At 44.2% G+C, this 19988-nt stretch overlaps 1 protein-coding gene across 1 annotated transcript in view; it reads left to right on the top strand.

Annotated features, from left to right (window-relative positions):
- The first annotated feature begins 573 nt into the window (after positions 1–573).
- The window catches only part of apaf1 (apoptotic peptidase activating factor 1), a 38544-nt gene continuing 19129 nt past the window's right edge, over positions 574–19988 (top strand). Inside the window, 27 exon segments of the mRNA XM_084039288.1 lie at positions 574–717; positions 1256–1448; positions 2213–2402; positions 2604–2801; positions 2995–3184; positions 3658–3770; positions 3918–4049; positions 4291–4529; positions 4633–4800; positions 4890–5021; positions 5156–5269; positions 5543–5727; positions 5967–6093; positions 6297–6422; positions 6535–6675; positions 7035–7160; positions 7250–7396; positions 8318–8446; positions 8685–8810; positions 9431–9550; positions 9704–9829; positions 13449–13574; positions 15173–15304; positions 15407–15532; positions 17188–17313; positions 19267–19322; positions 19324–19411. Of these exon segments, the coding sequence (XP_083895414.1) occupies positions 1305–1448; positions 2213–2402; positions 2604–2801; positions 2995–3184; positions 3658–3770; positions 3918–4049; positions 4291–4529; positions 4633–4800; positions 4890–5021; positions 5156–5269; positions 5543–5727; positions 5967–6093; positions 6297–6422; positions 6535–6675; positions 7035–7160; positions 7250–7396; positions 8318–8446; positions 8685–8810; positions 9431–9550; positions 9704–9829; positions 13449–13574; positions 15173–15304; positions 15407–15532; positions 17188–17313; positions 19267–19322; positions 19324–19411 (3627 nt within the window). The 5' untranslated portion in view covers positions 574–717; positions 1256–1304.

Raw genomic sequence — 19988 nt, 5'->3', positions numbered from 1 at the left:
CAGATCACAAAATAATTGGTTATAATGGTGTATTGCGGAAAGATGTTTCTTATTATGTACATGTTTCAAAGACTGAACAATAATAAACTTTTAAACACGGGGATAAGTCAATCTATTTATGGCTACTTCTAATTGCATTATCAATGCATCACTGTACTGTGGAATAAACAACATCCTCTCATCTCTTGCTGTCACTAGGCAGTAATGCTACCTTAAATGCGGTTCGAATATCACGAAACTCGAGCTTGCATACAAAATTAACACTATTTGGAATACCAAGAGATGTAAAAAAATGGATGACAAAAAGAATTGAGATCGTGTCACGAATTAAGAAGAAAACAATTGTTTGGGTAAACGAATTAAAGCTGAATGAATGGCTAATGTAATGCGAAGACGACATAAATGAGCGAATGTACTTATTTCCGAACAGGAGAACAGTCCGTGAAAGCAGCATCAGTTTGCCCAGTTACAAACTCGTGCAATGCATGACCTCACCCGTCACGTGGTTCACATCTCGGCACGCAATTGGCTGCTTCACACCGGGTTGGTTGTTTTTGTTGGGAATCAGGAAGCTCTCTTCTTTCAAAATTGGGCGTGTAGTACAGCGTTAACAGAGGAAATAAACGGTCTTTTCACTCATTGGATTCTTTAGAACGTGACTTACTACTCATATACAGTTCAGCGAAGACCTTCCGCAACAAAGAAAAGAGGATATCCGTGAGTATCTTCTAGTTGTCACTTTCTTTGTTTCATTTGCCAGTAGCTCAGAGTGAGTGAACTTGTCTAGACAAGTATTGAAATGAGCAGATTGTGTCATTGTCTGTATAACTTCAGAACATAATGTTACGGAGACTGTTTAAATGCCACCTTATAGTGTATATTTTTTGGTGGTAAGGCCTCCGTGAACAGCTGATAAGCTCTTGTAGTTTCACTTTTAGTATCTTCCGTGTCCGCAGTTTTACACACTATATGTATAAAAGTATCCGCATACTTTTGTCTATTTTGCTGCTGTTTTTTAACACATGAATGCAACAAACAAGTATTTTCATTATCATTTAGTTATTCTTGACAATTGATGAATCTATTTATTATTTATATTGTGAAAAACCTTCCCAGAAGAGTATAGGCTGTTGTGGAAGTATATTACTGTATATGATTTTGTAATTAAATGGTGTAACATGGCTATAATGTTATTGTTGGACATGCATTGTATGTTTATCACTAACTTCATCGCTACCTCCATGTAATCCCTTAGATAACTTGCAGTGCAGCAGGATCCTGCATGGTTGGCGCGTTGTGCAGAGATGGCGTTGGAGGAAGGGGCGCGGAGCTGTCTGCTGCGCTTTCGCCACAGACTGGAGCAGGACATCAAGCCCTCCTTCCTGATGGACCACATGATCAGTGATGGTGTACTGACTGTGGACGAGGAGGAGAGGATCAAGAGCCAGGTGAGCCTATACTCCAGGAAATTGGATGGGAAATTATTATTAATTTGTAACCAATGTTTTTTTTTTTTTTGCTGCTTTTTGGTCCTGCATCCTCTCAAAATTGACTTGTCAAGATTGAATTGTTTATTGTAATAATAATAATAATCGTATTTATTGTATGCAATCTGGCCCTTAGGTCCTTTCTTCCTCTTCGACTTTGTCGTTATCCACGTAGTGAGTCATCAGCCTTATTTGCTCTGTCTCTGTCTTCCCACTTTGTCTCCCTGTGTCCCGTTTTATGTCCGGGAATTCAAGATGCTCTGGACAAAACTCCCCTTACCTTCCTATTAACTTGCTGCTCTTGCAGTCTTTCAGGAACTAGCAGCATAGCCCATATTTGTGTTGAAAAATCTTGTATTTTCATTGCCCAGCCTCTGAATCTAGCACCACGAATCATGTTGTCTTGATTATGTGGCTCTGACCTTTGCACCTCCTACGCCTGACTGTAACTGTGTGTATTTATTGTCTGTGACTATCACTGGCTTGTATGACTTTGGGAATATAATATAATTTCTTGTTTTGTATTGTATAACATGTTAGGTTTCGGATCTTTTTATACATTGTTATAGTGTACATTGTGTTGAAAACGTAGATACACCTTTAAAACTTGATTTTGTCTTCTTGCTGTTTTTCAATAGCTCATTTGAGAATCTTCAAAATAGCCGCATGTAAAATGGTTAAATTATGAAGTGCACATCTCATCTCTGACGTGTCTCTCTGACCAGCCCACCAGGAGAGATCAGGCCGCGGCGCTGCTGGAGTTGCTGCTGAGGAAGGACAGCCGTGCCTACATCTCATTCTACAATGCCATGGTCAAGGAGGAATACTATGATTTAGCCCGAATGCTTCATGATGACCTACCGCGCATGTTACCTGATGCACATAGGAGCTCTTCTGATGGCTACACACCTTATGGTGAGAAAGGGGAGCTGTGGGTGTTTTCACTAGTGGAGAGAATCAAGGTTGTGTTAGAGGGAAAAAAGTCGCCATTTTTCTTTGACACGTTGGGCTTCTACAGTAGTTTAATACATCATGAGATAAAAAGTGTGTCGTCAGGCTGCCCACGCTGCTCTTCATGCTTTTTATTAAGGTCTTGTATGTCAATCCCTTTAACAGTCCAGACAGTGCTCAGTGAAGGCGGCGTGCCACAGAGGCCCGTGGTGTTTGTCAGCAGGCCGGAGCTTTTGAACCGGATCAGGGAGAAACTCTACCAGCTGCAGAAGGAGCCTGGCTGGGTCACTGTCTTCGGCATGGCTGGCTCGGGCAAATCTGTCCTAGCTGCCGAAGCTGCCAGACACCACAGTCTCATCGAAGGTGAATAATCTTTGACTGCTACACTTGCTATCAGCATACTTTATTTTTAACCTATGGAAAGAAACAACATAAAAACTATAGTAACTGGACGGATTTTCATTGTCAATAATGTTACATTGCCTATCAGTTCATTGGTGACTTCTTGCCTCTCGGACACATTTTTTCCCTCCCTCTCCTCATCCACCATCTGCAGAGTGCTTTCCTGGAGGGATCCACTGGCTGTCCATCGGCCAGCTGGAAAAGCCAGACTTGCTGGTGAAGATCCAGTCATTGTGTTTCCGTCTGGAGCAGAGCCTGGATTCTCAGTCCCTCCACCGACCCCCAAACTCTCTGGACGAGGCCAAGGAGCGCCTGCGCTTCCTCATGCTGCGCAGATATCCAAGGTAACTGTATGTTCAGATGCTTTTTAGATGGATATTACTGTTGTTCACATTCCACTGCAATGCAAGGAAAATGGGCCTTTGCAAATTCCACAAGTGTGTAAAATAATTTCCAGTTGTTTTTTTGCACAAGTTGTTGAAATGATAAAATGTATTCAGAAATATGAATAAACTGTGATCTTAGGAAGATAAATAGCCAGCAATAAACTGCATAAATATGCATACCATAATGTTAAAATTTAAAACTGATAAAACCATGACAACCATGGTTGATATGCTGACACGACTGACTTAAAAAGGTAGATTTCAATATTATATAGTTATTTATTGAACCGAACGCATAAAGGATATGACGGTAAATTTGGTTATTAAATGTAAAAGATGAAATACATTCTCCCCTCATTTTATTGCGTGGCAAACACCGTTTCCTAGTTTTGGTGTCTCTGATCACTTGTCTGTTTCTGTTTGGGCTTCAGATCTCTGCTGATTCTAGATGACATCTGGGACAGTACAGTGCTAAAGGCGTTTGATATCCAATGTCGGATACTTTTGACCACCAGGAACCGAAGCCTTACTGACTCCGTTAGTGGTGGGTGCCCTATTTTTTTTTTTTTTACTATGAACACTATACACATGCAAACTTGAATCAATCAAACCTACTGCCGTTATTTTTTATTTACCCTTGAAAGACTGTTGTGCCTACAAAAAATGTATGTACTGTGCTTTTATTTTGTAGGTACCAAATATGAGGTGGAAGTGGAGAGTGGTCTGGATGAAAACAAGGGACTGGAGATTCTGGCTCTGTACACAAAAACAAAAATCCAGGGACTTCCTGAAGAAGCTCGTAGCATTGTCAAAGAGTGCAAAGGTCTGTAAACTGAAAGATTAGATTCATTCAATCCATAATTCCATAATTAGTTACAGATATTGTTACACTATTTATAACATGTTTTCATGTTTCTCATAGGTTTATAAAGAAATAAAGAATTTAATTCTGCATTTACTAATATTGGAGATAAATAGATGCTAAGCCTTTGCCTATGCCGGCTCTTTGCCCCCATATTGTTCCTTTTAACACACGTTCCTGCTTCTCTGTGCCACCATCCCAGGTTCCCCTCTGGTGGTGTCTCTGATCGGGGCTCTCCTTAAAGAGAAACCCGACCGTTGGCGTTACTACCTCCGCCAGTTGCAGCAGAAGCAGTTCAAGCGGATAAGAAAGTCATCTTCATACGACTACGACGCCCTCGACCAAGCCATGGCAGCGAGCATTGAAGTCCTACCTGAGGAACATCAAGAGCTCTACAAGGACCTTACTGTGCTCGAGAAGGACATCAAAGTCCCTGCAAAGGTTCGGTTACACAACAAACACTGATCATTTTCATTAACTACAGCTTTGTCGTCACAAATGCTTTCAAAAGAGAAAAAAAACAAGCATGTCTTCCTTCTTCCAGGTGCTGTCTATTCTGTGGGACCTGGAGCCGGAGGAGGTGGAGGACATTCTCGATGAGTTTGTCAGCAAGTCACTGCTGTTTGTGGACAGTCACAGTAAACCCTACCTGTACTACCTCCATGACCTCCAGCTGGACTTCCTGGTGGAGCAGAATCGCACCCAGCTCGAGGTGACTTTGGATGCAACCTTACAAGAGCCTTTTTGTAAAGTGGACAGTAGAGGCCATAATTGAACTATATGTTTGTGTGCGTGATTCAGAGCCTCCACAGCAAGGTTGTGCATCAGTACCAGCAGTACTACAGAGATGTTCCTCCCACCTCAGGAGATGAGGAGTGTCTCTACTGGATCAGATTTCTGACCTACCACATGGCCAAAGCCAACCTCTCCCAGGTAACACAAACAAAACAAATCAAAAGCATATTCTTTTTGTAGCCTTGCCCGATTAAATGCTTAACAGTTACTAAATCCAAGTGTGACAATTTATGAATAATTTTGCCTGTATTTCTCCCTCTTTCCCTGTACAGGAGCTCTACTCGCTCCTGTTTTCTCTGGACTGGGTCAGCATCAAGGCTCAGATAATGGGTCCAGCTCACCTCATCAATGACTATGTGGAGTACGGACCCATTCTGGACAAGGAGGTAAGCAGGCAACAAAGCTTTACTGAGCTTTTACCCCCTTAGTTGTTTTTGAGATATATTGGTGTCTCATTTAAAACACATGTTTAGCAAGGCATACACAGTGAGAAGGGAATGGCAACAGTTAATTGTGACTTTAAACATTTCATCAGTATTTGTTTGTACAAGTTGCAGTTTAATCTCCTCCGTTTAGGGTGCTATGTGAAGAACATTTGTGCCCTGATGAGTTTCTTACTGGTGTAACACATGCATTGGATTTATTTTCTGTCACCCCAGAACAGTGAAGTGCGCAGTCAATTCCAGGAGTTCCTCTCTCTGAACGGCCACCAGCTGGAGCAGCGTCCTTTCCCCGACGTGGTGCAGCTCGCTCTGTCTCAGCCGCATACCTCCGAAGTCTACAGACAGGCCCTGCTGCAGGCACAGGACCGGGCCAGCAGGGGGAAACTCTACTTTGACTGGCTGTACGCGAGCAAGCAAATATTGGACTATGCTGTTCTGATGTGTTGATTTTGTAGGCAATGGCAACAGATGATCTAGGGAGAGACATTCATTCAAAATTAGTATTTTATTTTGATTCATTCAGTGCAAAATGGTTCTGGTAAACAGAACAATAACCTGGATATTAGCTTTATATTCAACCTAGTTTATCATGGGCTGTGTGATCCAGGTTGGACTGATATTTGTGTTTTTTTTTGCACAGGAATAAGAGCAGTGTAGAGAATCTGTCCCGACTGGTGATCCAGCCCCACCAGGGCTCCATCTACTCCGCCTGCTTCTCCCACGATGGAACCAAGATCGCCTCCTGTGGAGCCAGCAAGACACTCAAGGTACCAACGCCTGTTATAAGTAGGTGTTTATGTTGAGGTTTGTGTGTGATTAAAACTATGGAAAATAGTTCCCATGGAGACCAAATACTGGAAAATATGCAGGGCGATACATTTTTATTGCGAGATGATGTTATATAAGTTCCCAATGGGTGGTGCAGTACTTTCACTGAATACATATGTTGTTGTGTAACCGTCATGCTCAGGTGTTTAAAAGCACCTCAGGTGAGAAGCTCACAGAGATCCAGGCCGACGATGACGAGGTGCTCTGCTGTGCCTTCTCCCCCGATGACCGTCTCCTAGCAACCTGCTCCAGTGACAGGAAAGTCAAGGTAAGCAGTTAAGTGTCCGCTCCCCCCACGGTGACCAAACTTGCAGCAGCACACAAGTAAAATCCGGCGTTTTCACCCTCGAATTCTTGAAACGGCGTGTCTTGTGTTGCAGGTGTGGAACGTGGAGCGAGCCATGCAGTTAAGGGTCTTCGAGGTGGAGCATGAAGAGCAGGTCAACCACTGTCAGTTCACCAACACGACACGCCGCCTCCTGCTTGCCACCTGCTCCAACGACAAATTCTCCAATGTCAAGGTGTGCGATTGAGACTTCAATTTAAATTTCATTCGGTTTTTTTTTTGGCTTTCTTATTACCACCCCTTCTTTGTTTGCTCTGTTTTCCTTCTTTCTCAGCATCTATTTTTTATTATACATTACATATACGCAAAACATGAGCAACGTGCACCAAATTTAAGGAAGAAAATGCTGCGAGTGAGAAAACGCAACCAAAACACACGTGCCCTAATTGCAGGGCTTCTGTGTTTGGTTGTGTTTGTGTCGTGTTCTCTGTATTTGCAGCACGTTTCTGTACTTGGTTTCACTGTCAAGGCCATAGTAAAAGTAACCATATAAAGAAAGTCTCTTTCTCACTGTATTTCTCTCTGTTTCCGCAGCTGTGGAACCTCAACAAACCATGCTCCCAGAACACCATGTTTGGCCACTGTGAGCCCGTCAACCACTGCTGCTTCTCCCCCGACGACACCTATGTGTCCACTTCCTCCAACGACGGTACAGTTAAGGTGACCGCCATGAATCTAGATCCCCCTGTAAAGACGTCCTAAGAAGCGAAGTATTTGGGGCGAGTAACTAAGTACCTGTATGCCCGCAGCTATTTGAGACGTCATCTGCCAATGAGTGGAAGACGATCAGCGTGAGGGACATGTTCGCAGAGAGCGACGAAGAGGTCCTCGTCAAATGCAGCACCTGGACGGCTGACGGCAAACGCATCGTATGTGCAGCGAGGAACGCTGCTCTGGTGAGCATTAGATCATATTCATGTTTAAATGAAGTGCAGCTGCAGGCTACTGTCTGCTGTGGCTTGTTGTTGTCGTGTGGGAAGCACCGAATGTGTGATAAAGAGGGTGTGAATGGTTTGGATGTGTGCACCCAGCTTGTCTTGCATGTCTCGGCTGCACAGATAAAAGTCCAACACCACAGGGGGTTCACTTCGTCCTCACTGCACTTGATGGCATGTCATTGAAGGAGACAGGAAAGAGAGGCTGTTTGTCACTTTGTCTTCCAGAGAGTCTAAAGAGTGTGTGCTCTGGTTGTTAATGTGAGCATCCGCCCCTCCTGAGCTTTTCCAAAATCAGTCAGTCTTGTCCTCCAATCAGTCTGTCAGTGTCTCTACGTCTACATTAGTTTGTATTCTGGGAGACAACCCAGCGTCTGAGCTCGTTCCTTCGACTTTAGGAGAAGGAACACAAGTCTTTAATGTTGCTAGGTATTTCTTTTCATTGTATTGCAACCCAATATGTACAATGCATACTATGTATGTGTCATATCAGCAGATACATTGCAGTACACAAATCCCAGGGATGTGTCCACTAGGGAGCTATGACAATACGTTTGTTTTATGTTCTATCTTTAAAAAATTAGTGAACAAATAATTATTATAATAGTACTGGTCCAGCTCTTATGAGACTATTTAAAATGTGCCTGAACCCAAATTTTATTGCATAAGTAAAAAGTGGTGAAACTGCATATTTAAGCAAAGTGGGTGTAGTCAGGGTGTTTGCTTCATGTTTTCCGTTGTTGTTTTTTGAAGGGTGACAAATGTGTCAAAGTTTATTGTTGTTAAAATAGTCAAATTGATTGCGGCTTTTTATGCCTGAAGTGGGAAGGAAGCCATATTGTTCCCAGACTGACTCTGAGTCTTTACGTAACTGTTCCTCAGGTGTTTGACGTGGCGACGTCGGACATGTTGTTGGAGATCAGGACGAATCGCCTGAGCACGGTGCAATACTGTCACGCCTGTCCTACCAGTAACCTGCTGGCCATCGCGTTCTCCAACTACGCTGTGGAGGTATAACACACACTTGAACACACACGTTCAAATGTTCAAAGCATTAGTAGCTCTTTTTTTTTAATGTTTTAATGTTGTAAAAAACATGTTAACGTTCAGTTTTTTCATGTATATTTTCTGCTCTTTCTCACCCATTTAATGCCCTTCTGAACCGTTTTCTACACTTATGGTTCTGAGAGTGTCTTAAAACAATGATATACTGTGAATCAGCATCCAGTAGTTTGTGTGTGTCTTCCAGCTGTGGGACTTGGAGGACAATAAGAAGATGGCTGACTGCAGCGGCCACCTGAGTTGGGTCAGCCGGGTCCAGTTTTCCACTGACGGCTCCCAGCTGCTCTCCTGCTCCGACGACCAGACAGTCAGGGTGAGACTGACTCAGTGTGTGTGTGTGTGATGGACTGTGAGTCTACGTTGCCTGTGGAGATATTGTCAGCATTGTTTTAATTACTGCTTGTTAAATCAAAGCCTGTGCTAACACTGGACATATCAGGTCGACTAATTGGGCTCTTTTTCTCCCCCCCCTGCCAGCTGTTTAGTTTATTTTGTATGAATGAAAGAATTGAACATGGCCACAATATAAATCATAAAGAGCTACTGGGGCATGTAAATGTAAATGTTAAAACTCCACCAGACCCTGTGTGAGTTCATCCAGGATGAAGCCGGAGGCGTTCCATTATCAGTGTGTGTTTTTGAGCCGTCAGGCCAAATTTGGAGATTCATTTTGAAGTGCCAAACAAAACCGTATGAGACGGATGCTGATTACTTATTTATCGCCACAGACAGGTTATTCCCAGTTTGTGTCTGCAGCAAAGCGATGCAACTTCAAAGATTAACAAGCAACATCGTGAGCAACCATGTAATCCAATTTGATGCCGGGTTTTTCTCACCAAAGATGAAGTCCTCGGCTTAAACGCAGGTTACACAGCAATAATCTAGGACATTATGTTATACCCAAGCCTGTTTCCTATCCTGTGTTTCTCGTAGTTGTGGGAGACCAAGAAGGTGCACACCTCCTCGGCTGTCTGCCTGAAAAGAGACTCTGACGTCCTCTTCAGTGGTGAAGAAATCATCGTGTCAGCTGCAGACAACTGCAACAGACTGCAGGTGAGCAGGAGGGGAAGCAAAGCGTGACTGACTGAACGAGTGAAAGACTCATTAAAGCTGAATTGTTCAGATAAGTCTTACTGTGCAACGAAGTGTCTTTTATCAGGTCGTCATAGAAAATAATGTGTGTGTGTGTGTGTGTGTGTGTGTCAGGTGCGTGACGGCAGGACAGGATCAGTGCTGTTCCAGTCGGAGGAGATGTCCTCCAGGATCCGGTGCACGTGCATGTGCAGACAGCCCTCTGCTGTGGCCCTCGGCCAGGAAGACGGCACCGTACAGGTAGATAAAACACCTGTAGACCTACGATACATACTGTGTGGGGACGGCAGTAGAAATGTATCCTTGTTGCGCCGCCATGCCACAGTAGCTCAGAACAGACGGACCAAAAGCTGGTGCTGGAGAGTGCCCTTTGTGCATTTACGTCACCTGAAGGCCACCGTAGTTCACTGACACGCTTGGAAAGGGAGGGGTGAGCGGAGGGGTATTCAGTTGATTGCTATTTGCGAGAAAAAAACATGCATTTCCTCAAATTTGGAGCTACTGCTTTAGTAAAACATGTCCAGACAGAAGCATGGGTGATAATTTGTGTGTATGTCTCCATTCCATACGTGGCTGTAGCAGCTGTGTTTCACACCACGTATGCTGAGTCATGAGATCCGTCCCGTCAGCTGTATGTCAAGTCTCCTCAAAGCACCTCTTTCATCTCGCCCACCCTCCCCCTCCTCGCTGTTCTGCCTTCCCTTCTACCTGTGATTTGTATTCTCAACGCTCTTTCGCTCCCGCTCCCTGCTTTCATATTTCACCATCTCTGTCACATACCTCTTTTGTTTTGTTTATCTCCCTTCCTCCCTTTGTTCCGCTCGTCCCTCTGCTCTCTCCGCTCCACCGCTCGCTCTTCCTGGTGATAAATTGTTGTTTGCAGGCAGAGGATGAGGTCCTAGTCTGCGTTGTGGCAGGTGTGTGTGTTTTTTTGCCGTGTGCACGTACGCACACATTGCAACTCTAGAGGACATCCCAGAAAGTTCCCATCGTGCATTAAAACACACACATATGCACACAGTCCCCTGGGTAATCTGTGCTGCGGCCAGGCCAGCGTCCTACAGCAGAGAGCAACTCTAATTAATTAAAAGGTCCTACAGACTTATTGAATACAGGCCTTGATAATTTGAATTACAGCGCTCCTCCTGGCCCCAGAGATATGAGAGGAAAGGATAAGCGGACACAAGAACTTCAAGCAGAACAGATGTGATCTGAGTGACTTGCTGCAGTAGTTGAGGCTCCGCATTTATCGCCATGTTATATTTTATATTTAAGTAAGGCATCACAAAAAAAAGTCTCTGGAACCGTATTAGCGTCATCATTAATTGTGTGATCCATCCAGATTTTTTCAAATTATATAAATACATGTTTTGTTGCATTTTTAATCGATTGAGTCGATGCAAAATGAATTGTGCAATTGATCAAATCCTTTTAAAGCATTGTTCAAAAATAGTTTGTGTATTTTTTACTGACCTCCAACAGACTTGGATACAATTAAGTGCGTTTTGACTGTCATGGAGTCTCCACCAGAGGGAGCCCCGGTGTTAGCCCGAGGTATTCGTGGTGCCAGTGACCACTGCAGTGGAAGGCATTCATTCCATTTTTCCCCTCGAAAAGGAAAAATAAGAAGTAATGCATCAACTTCAGTGTCAGTCTGACTTTGCTCTGCTAATGTGAAGAGTATCCGACTTAATTTAAGATGGGAAACGCAAAGTGACTGTGATTCTTTGTGTGTGTGTGTGTGTGTGTGTGTGTGTGTGTGTCAGGCAGCGAGGCTCACAGTTAGTCAGGTACTGAGGACAGTCGGCTGCAGGATCCGACGACTGTTGATCTCCTTCAGGGGGTTGATTCTGGCTGTAGGGCTCCGTGATGGCAGCGTGCAGGTAGGACAGGGAAAGAGTAGTGTGTGTGTGTGTGTCTCAGAATCAAAATAACACACACAAGTACAGCAAGTATGCAGTGTTGCTGTCTCCGTCTCATCGTTCAGGCCCGGTTTAAACACTGACCATCTCATTCTTTTAAGCGACTTGTTAACTCCCTTGCTAGTGGTATTTAAAACAACTGTTTCCCTCCCTGCCTCTCTATATTAGCCTGCTTTTATATGTGTTTATTTTTCTTACCAAACACCCGCAGGCATTTTGCTGACTCCAGAAATCCTTGAGCCGCATGTGTAAAGCTCGTCAAAGAGTTCCCTCTCAGGCTTTGAAACTTAGGTCTCAGTTCGTGGAGCTCGACAAACATGGCCGGCGTGCCCCGAGGCAGACATTTCAACCCTCTCCTCCTGAGATGTAAATATTTTAGTAGCTGGTAAAATCCCAGGCGCGCTGGGTCTCTCTGTTTTACTTTACAGGTACCTTGCTGGACTCCTTTCATTTTTAGCATTTTCACATGAGATTCCTGTGCTTTTATCAGCTTTTTACAGCATGTTGACTGATTGTTTTTGAATGACTTTCACTGATTTATTGTCGTGACATTCACACAGTTGGAGACTCAGCTGTTGCAAGGGCTTAATTTGAGGGGGTTTTAAAAACATTTTTTTTTTCATCACTGGATAGATTTATCTGCAAGTTAATTAGAAAAATGGAAGTCTTTGATTGAAGTGCTGCAAAAGATTTTATACCTTAATTAGCATTCTTTGTCCTTGATAATTAGAATACATTTATTTTAGTGGTGGAATGAACTTCTGTTAACAGAGCGTTATCCATGTCTGATATTTGTCATGACATGTTTTATTGCTGTTAGCGAGAAGCTAACACATTAACAACACTAGATCCTTCATCAGTGTTTTACTGAGGCACAGAGGGGTTTTGAGCCAAACGCTAAAATCAGCATGCTAACAGCTTCTCAATGATAATGCTATCATGCTGATGTCTAACAGGTTTGTGACAAAATGCCTTTTAAGGGATAAACAAAGTCATCCCAGGGGTTAACTGATGAATGTCAAAAATCTCAAAGATTTGATGGCAATCCATCCAATTAGTTGTCGAGAGATTTCGGTCCGGCTCGGAACCGTTTGGTGCCTAAGGCAAGATTTTAGCTGGTGCTGCTTGCAGCCTATTATGTAGTTGGGTTGTGTGTTTTTTTTTGTTTTGTAATATTTTGATTTACTTGTGATAAAATGGCTTCAGTAAATAGCAGTTATAGTAATACTATTACTTAGTTATACTATACTATATACTATACTGTTCTGAATTCGTTTTTCTCCCCTTAATTGGGCCGCCCGTTTGGATGGATGGAGCCCCAACACTCGCCCGTACTGCCTTTGCCTCGGGCTGCCTCTGAACTGAGCGATCACTCATCCGTCAGTGTTCGCAATCATCCAGTCAACCTTTCTAGAGGGCATTCACCAAATCTCTCTCAAAACCAGATTTAAGGGCTATCAGAACCTATCTCCGTGGCCTTGACCGGACTGAATGGACTCGCACCCCTACTTTCGTTTTGATGCGCTTATCACCATCGAGCCAGCAGCAGCTCCTCTCCCTCAACGTGTGACGTTTGAGTATCAGGATTTTTCAGTAAACTTTCTGGGGCACTTTTTTTTCCTCACCGAGTTTACGTTGGAAAACATGGCTATCATTTGAAGCTCACATGGATAATCTCAACACTGATTTCTTCCATTTCTTTTTACTTTACGCACAAGTATATGCATATTCGATGGATTTTGTATTTGTGTTTTTTGAGTGGAAATTTTCAACAACTATTTGATGCATCCATGAAATTTGACTTTAAGCACCATCATCTGTTCATGCATTCAAACACTGCGCCTATTAAAGTATCACAGGGCCCCTAGCACGGCTGCATACTCTTGCTGCTGTTTATTTGGATACATATGGTGCTACGGTTTGTTTCTTCCTTCCAGGTGTTGGAGGTGCCCTCCGGGAAGCTCCTCGCCACTCTGCTGGGACACACCAAGACGGTGCTGCACTGCCGGTTCACCCAGAACGGCCAGACACTTATCACATCCTCCGAGGACTCCACCATAAGGGTAGACTAAACTCCTCTCCTCCCCCCAGTGGCTCCCTTCCCCTCTTTCTGCTCTGTTTGCTCCCATTCATCATTCCTTTCCCTCGTCCTCACCACCATTTCTTGCCTAATTCATGGCGTGATCTTTCCCCTCCTCCTCCAACCTGCTCCCATCTATCTTCTCTGCTATCGATTCTTCTTCTCCCCCCATCCCCATTCCTCACCTTGAGTAAAACTGCTTACTCTGCTGAGTAACTCATCCTCAGTGTTTCACGTCTCTGTGGTGTTTTCACTTTGCCCCACCTGTTACACTCTACCAGCTCCTCTGTCTGCCTCTCCATTCTTCATCCCCCTCTTTTGTCTCCCGTCCTTCCTTTCTCCCTGTCTTTGCCTTCAGCTATGCCGTCCTCGATAGCTCTTTATCTCTTGCGTTGGCCGTGTGCAGCTGTCTGTGTTTATGTGCGAGCGTGCATGTGGATTTTCAGGGCCGTTACGGTCTGTCAACCCCCACCGTTCATGCTCCGTCGCTCATTTCCCCTTTCCTCTCATCTCCTCCTCCTCCTCCTTCATCTTTTCTTTTTGCTGACAGACCATCCACTGCAGCACTTCTTTCCCCCCTCTGACAACGCAGCACCTTGTTCCGTATTCATGCGGCGGCCCGCCGACGCCATCGCTATTCTCGGACCGTCCGCCGCTCATTCAGAAGCTATTCAAATTCAGGCTGTTTGACATGTGCTCGCTAGGAAATGGAAGTGTGTATTTAGATGTTAATGCAGACGCAGAGTGAATGTAAAGTGATTTAATGACACGGACGTTGGCTAGTGATGGATTCTAACCTTTGGGCCGATGACAGATTCTATTCAGATGGAGAAAAGGTGCAACGTTGTACACGAGGGCGCAATTGACAGGACAATCTGGATGATCCTGCCTGTCCTGCACCCGTCTTTGAGCTCATTTACCTGCCTGTCATAAAACAAGCACTCTGCAAACAGATGTGCAGGAGTTTTAACAACAAAATGACAACAAATAACTTTATTATTATTAGAAATATGCCTCTTGTCATGATCTGCCATTAACTTTTATTACAGATATAATTAAAGTCAGAGACGGTCGAGTCTGTCAGCAAGAAACGCGTTTTACATCATTTATCTCTTTTCAGTCACAACTGGCTGATAATTCCTGACGGCAACTTTGATTTCAATTTCCCCCGAAACATTTTATACGAAATAAATAATTTGCAGTGTTCAGAAGGCACTATAATCATATTCTGGGTTATTAAATGTTGAATTCACAGTCAGAATATCAATACATACAGGCGCAAAATTCCAAAGAAATAATTAAAAGGCATTCTGCCAGCAGAAATACAAGAGTGCAAGTTGTTAAACAGGTAACAGACTAAGGGGAGAAAACAATGCTGCTCTGTCAGTGAGAACTGTGTCTCTGTATTAGTATTAGAACAGTGCAAATGTGTTCAGACACAAATCCATCAAAAGTCTCTACAGCTGTGAACAGCTGATCCAGCTCATTTCCTCGTTTCCTCTCTCTAGTCTGTATGAGTGGATCCTAGAAGTAAAAAGCATCAGTTGCTAAAAGATTCCCGTTCTCCGTTTCCCCCTGCAGGTGTGGAGGTGGCAGTCCGGGGAGTGTAAAGTGCTCCAGGGTCACAAGAGACAGGTCAGATGCTTCTCACTGCTCTCCACCTCGGCCGATGACGTCAGACTCATGTCCGGGTCCTACGACGACACCGTCAAGGTGAAGCTCACACGTAGGCTCACGATACATTTAACAGCAGCATGAAATCAAATACACAAAATGATATCTTGCTTTTTTTTTTTTGGGGGGGCTCACTATTAGATGTGGGACATAGAAAGCGGAGAGAAGCTGCAGGACATCAAGGATCATTCGGGAGCCATCCTGTCCTGCCACGTCTCGCCAGACGGACGCCTCTTCGCCACCACTTCTGCTGACAAGACCGCTAAGGTTCAACACTTACACGCGCGTCCTCATGGGATGAGGCATGGCTGTTTGTGCTGCCAGTAACAACGTGACCTATTACACATCCGCGTCTTCCCTCGAAACCTCCTTCTGAACTCATTACTTACAGCACATACACATGGACGCGTTGCTGCGGGCAAGGGACCTTAGAGATTAGTGTGCAGCAGATGGGCCCCGGGGCCTGGTGAGCTGGCTGCAGGTCAGTCTGTCCTCTTACACCCACGTCCAGTGATCATTTAGCCTGGAAACAAAACCCACCTTCATGTCTGGATGTAGTTGCTGCCAGGTTACCAACACCGCTGCGCTTGACTTTAGCGTGACTTTGACAGACTCAGTGGGCTGGAGGTGTGTTTTTTAACCTTTCCCCAAGCAGTTCTAATATCGTTGCTGGTCCGACTCATCAGCTACAGAGAAAGGAGCTCCACAGTGTGTGCTGAACTGTGCCGAGACCGCATGCTCTTTGACTCTGGCTCCCTCTCAGTGTCGTTCATTTCCTTGGCTCATGAAAGCGGCGGCGGTTCCCCCCGTTAGAATTATACTTCTCCGTCCAATATTCAACCGCGGATGACAACTTCTGTTCCTGCATGTCCAGTATTAGAAACAATACAAAGCCACTCTCTCAGGCATTTGTTAAAGCAGTTGATGTCGAGCCACTGCCACCGACTTTCACACGGGAATTTGGATTCGGTGGACACTTACTGGAGAGAACAGCCACCGGGGTTGGCAGCCAACCTGGCTCCTGTCAATGGATGGTCGTGAGGCAGAATGTGTGTTTTATGGATTTGGCAAAGATGATAATTGAGGTGTGTGTGTTGTGGGGCTGGTTAGCAGCCAGTCACATAGTCGAGTAGGGGCTTTGGTAGCTCCACACACAAACATGAAGTCCCCAGTCTCCATCTATCTAGAGGTCAAACCAAAAGGCTCAGCCATGATGGTCTTTGTTGAGTTCTCTGTTGTGCTCATTCCTTTCTCTCCACCTCTCTCTCCCTCTTTTTCTTTCTTCTTCTGCTGACCTTCACATGAATTGGACTGTGTGTGCCGACATAGTTAGCCCAGCTGCCAAAAGAAGCGTCTAATTATGAGCTGTGTTATTTTCTGTGCGGCTGCAGGATGTGACCGGGGTAAGGCAGCGACACAGAGGGAGGGAGAGAAGGAGGGGAGGAATGGAAAGAGAACAATGGATGAGGGACAGAAAAGGAAATCCAAACGGAGTTGAGCGAAAAGAAAAGCCAGATCACTCATTAGCGGTTTCGTCATCCCGCTGCAGCGCTGAAACAACATTAGATTATTAACTCCTGTGTCTCTCCATGAGACCTATTAACGGGTGATGACTGGTTTGAGCCGCAGAAATGAAACATCTTGTTTTTTTTTTTTTTGCTTGTTACTCCCAGGTTTCTGCTGCTGTGTTGATATTTATAATTACATTTAATCTACAGTATGTCACACTCCAAGAGGAGTTCATCCCGTTTAGCTGCCCTGTGTTACAGAAACAGCCAGCCAGGGGGGGGGGTTACTCACCTCAGTTCTATTACAATGTGAAAAGTAAATGTATCTTTTTTTTTTAATTTACTTTTTTAATGTCATTTTCAGCCCATATGTTTGCTTTTCAGTCCTCTTGATGCGTTGCTTTCTGCTCCTAGTTGTGGCACTGTGAGTCCTGGCAGTGTGTCCACACACTGACCGGCCACCAAGACTGTGTCCGGAGCTGCCGGTTCTCCTGGGACAGTCGGCGCCTCGCGACAGGAGATGACAACGGAGAGATTCGGGTGCGTATCCAAAACATTTAGCCTTTTCTGAAAGGTAGAAGGAGCAGGAATTCTCAAAAATAGTCCCTCTCAATCAGCACTTATGCCCCACTGGAATATGTAGCAGCATCTGTATCTGCAGAGACCCTGACCTCTGCCTATATTTTCTTATTTCGCTAATTTCAGGATGATTCTGGGCATCAACCTAAAAATCAACCAGGTGCCAGATCTTAAGCATCCGTCCAAGTGTAAGCTGCTAAAATGGCAGACACAGCACTAAAAATATGCAGATATAGCAAAGCTAGAACCACAACCGACAACTCCTACTCATTCTGCCTTTAACCTTTTGTATTCCTTACTATCGGTTGCTGATGTAGGAATTCAGGCTCATTAGGCATGTTCTGCTGTTGCATTGTTGGAAATCAAGCTCATGAATTGAAGAAAATGGGAAGCAGCGTTTAATCCTTATAACCGTTATGAGGTAAATGAGGTAGTTAAGAGAAGAGCAGAGGTGTTGATGGAGGTAATTTGGAAGAAAGTACAGAGGCTGCGGATGAGGTGAGGACAGACTTCCCACTGAGCCTCCTGCCTCAAGACACTGGAATCAGTGCGTCCACTCGGCTCGTATGAAACCATCTAATTGTAACATACAAAAAAACGCAATTACTGCAGTCAACACTTATACCAGAGATCACCCGTAATTACAGTAAATCTCATCACTCATTTAGATAAAGTGCTTTACTAAAACACCGCGATTGCTGCAGCGCACGGAGAAGAGATGAGAGGAAAGAAAGGAGGCAGGGTTCCTCCTTCGGTGGGGGGAGCGTTACGCTGGAGGAGGCGCAGGTTGTGTGAGGAAGTTGGGATGAAGGGAGCAGGAAGAGGAGGAGATGTCTGACAGTGGGAGGTGAAGGAGAGGACTCGGGCTGCCAAATTGGCTCCCCAAGGCTTCGGAATCTGCAGCGCTTGTACACACACACACACACACACACACACACACACACACACACACACACACACACACACACACACACACAGTAAATGAAAAGTTTGTCTGTGCTAAAGGCGGAGCGGAAGATTTGCTCAGCCTTTCAGTCAACAAGGGGTTAATGCCCTCTGGTGGCCTCTGAGCTGAACTGCTCCATTATCTAGAAATGGACGAATACATCAGATCCAATTACATAAACCACACTGAAATCTCACCCCTGTTTCTATGGAAACAAATGTGAGTCATTCCGCGCAAAAAAAGCATGCCAAGTGTTAAATATAGCTGTATGTGTGATGTGTCACTGTCAAATGGACATGGCATGTGAACAGTTGCATAACAGCTGCAATCGGCATGACGTGCCGCACAACCGTCGTTTCATTGTATGTGAGGTGCCTCATGGGTAATTTCTCATTTCGATTTGCACTTTCTACCCGTGGAAATTCTCTTCATTGTCCATTTCATAGAGCTTGAAGGTTGACCTTTAGAAATACTAGAAGTCTGATGGGAAAAAAAACTATTCTGACCTTCACACACTGATGATGTTTAGTCGTTATCATGTGACCTAAGGAGGGGTTTTAGTCACATTTGATGCCAGAGACCATCCTGGAGGAAAGAAGGGAGGTTATGAGCTCACCTCATATATGACCACCTGTCCAAAATTCCATACTTGGGTCATGTGATGATAACAGATTCTGAGATTCTGATTCAGGCCACAATAAGTAACTGAAAGTTAGTCGACTTTGTGGAATTTATTTATTTATTTGTGCCAGTAGCTTGTTTTTCACAGCACAGGCAGCCAGATATGTAAATGCCAACACAAGCTAGCATAAAACCAAAATAATATTCAGTAATAATGTTAAATATGCAGTTTTTTTTTATCTGTTGATGGGGTCTTGAGTGTTTTAATTTGCATAGTTGGTTTTCTTTGTTGTATATTGTGATATTTCCTCCATGATTTGTGTATAATTTACGGCTGTCCATCACAGCTCTGGAGCGTCAAGGACGGCTCTTTGCTGAAGATTTGTTCCCGCGATGGTAAACGTCATGGACTCGCTCCACGGAGGCTGGGTGACCGACCTGCACTTCTCCCCAGACGACTCTCTCCTGGTCTCAACTGGCGGCTACATCAAGGTATGTCAGCACACACCGAGTCCTCGGACGGTTACTCAAAATCCACGTCGGTCGTACGGACTCGCTGGGAAGTGGAGGGTTTTCAAAATGACATTAGATGTACATTATTTGGGATTTTATGCCTTCATTAGAGAATCAACAGGAGAGCGATGACAGAATATTATGAGCAGAGAGAGAGATGGGGAATAATATGCAACAAATGCCTCCAGCAGGATTTGAGTAGCAATGATGTGGTTTATAATCACCTTTTTTCTAGAGATTATTTGGGCAGAAATTTGCCTTCCTTTGACAAATAAGTCCTTAGCCAGGTTCAAACCAGTGTTCCAGTTTCACAGTATGCATATTAAACCTACTACCAGGTTGCACTGTTAGAAATTTTAATTAATTGCAAGATGAATGGATGAATAGATAGATACCTAAATACTTACTTAATTTATCCTGAGTAGCATATACAACATATAAAATACATTAATATATAAATGTGAAAAGTAAAACAGTGCGAATGGTCAAGTTCAAATTGTTCATAAGGCTTGCTTAGCCAGGCAGGCATGCAAGTATTAAATAATGAAGTTGAAGT

This window comes from Eutrigla gurnardus (genome assembly GCF_963514095.1).
Source record: "Eutrigla gurnardus genome assembly, chromosome: 21".
NCBI classification, from domain to species: domain Eukaryota; kingdom Metazoa; phylum Chordata; class Actinopteri; order Perciformes; family Triglidae; genus Eutrigla; species Eutrigla gurnardus.
Note: the sequence above shows the minus strand (reverse complement) of the source record. Positions and strands in the feature narration are given on the sequence as shown.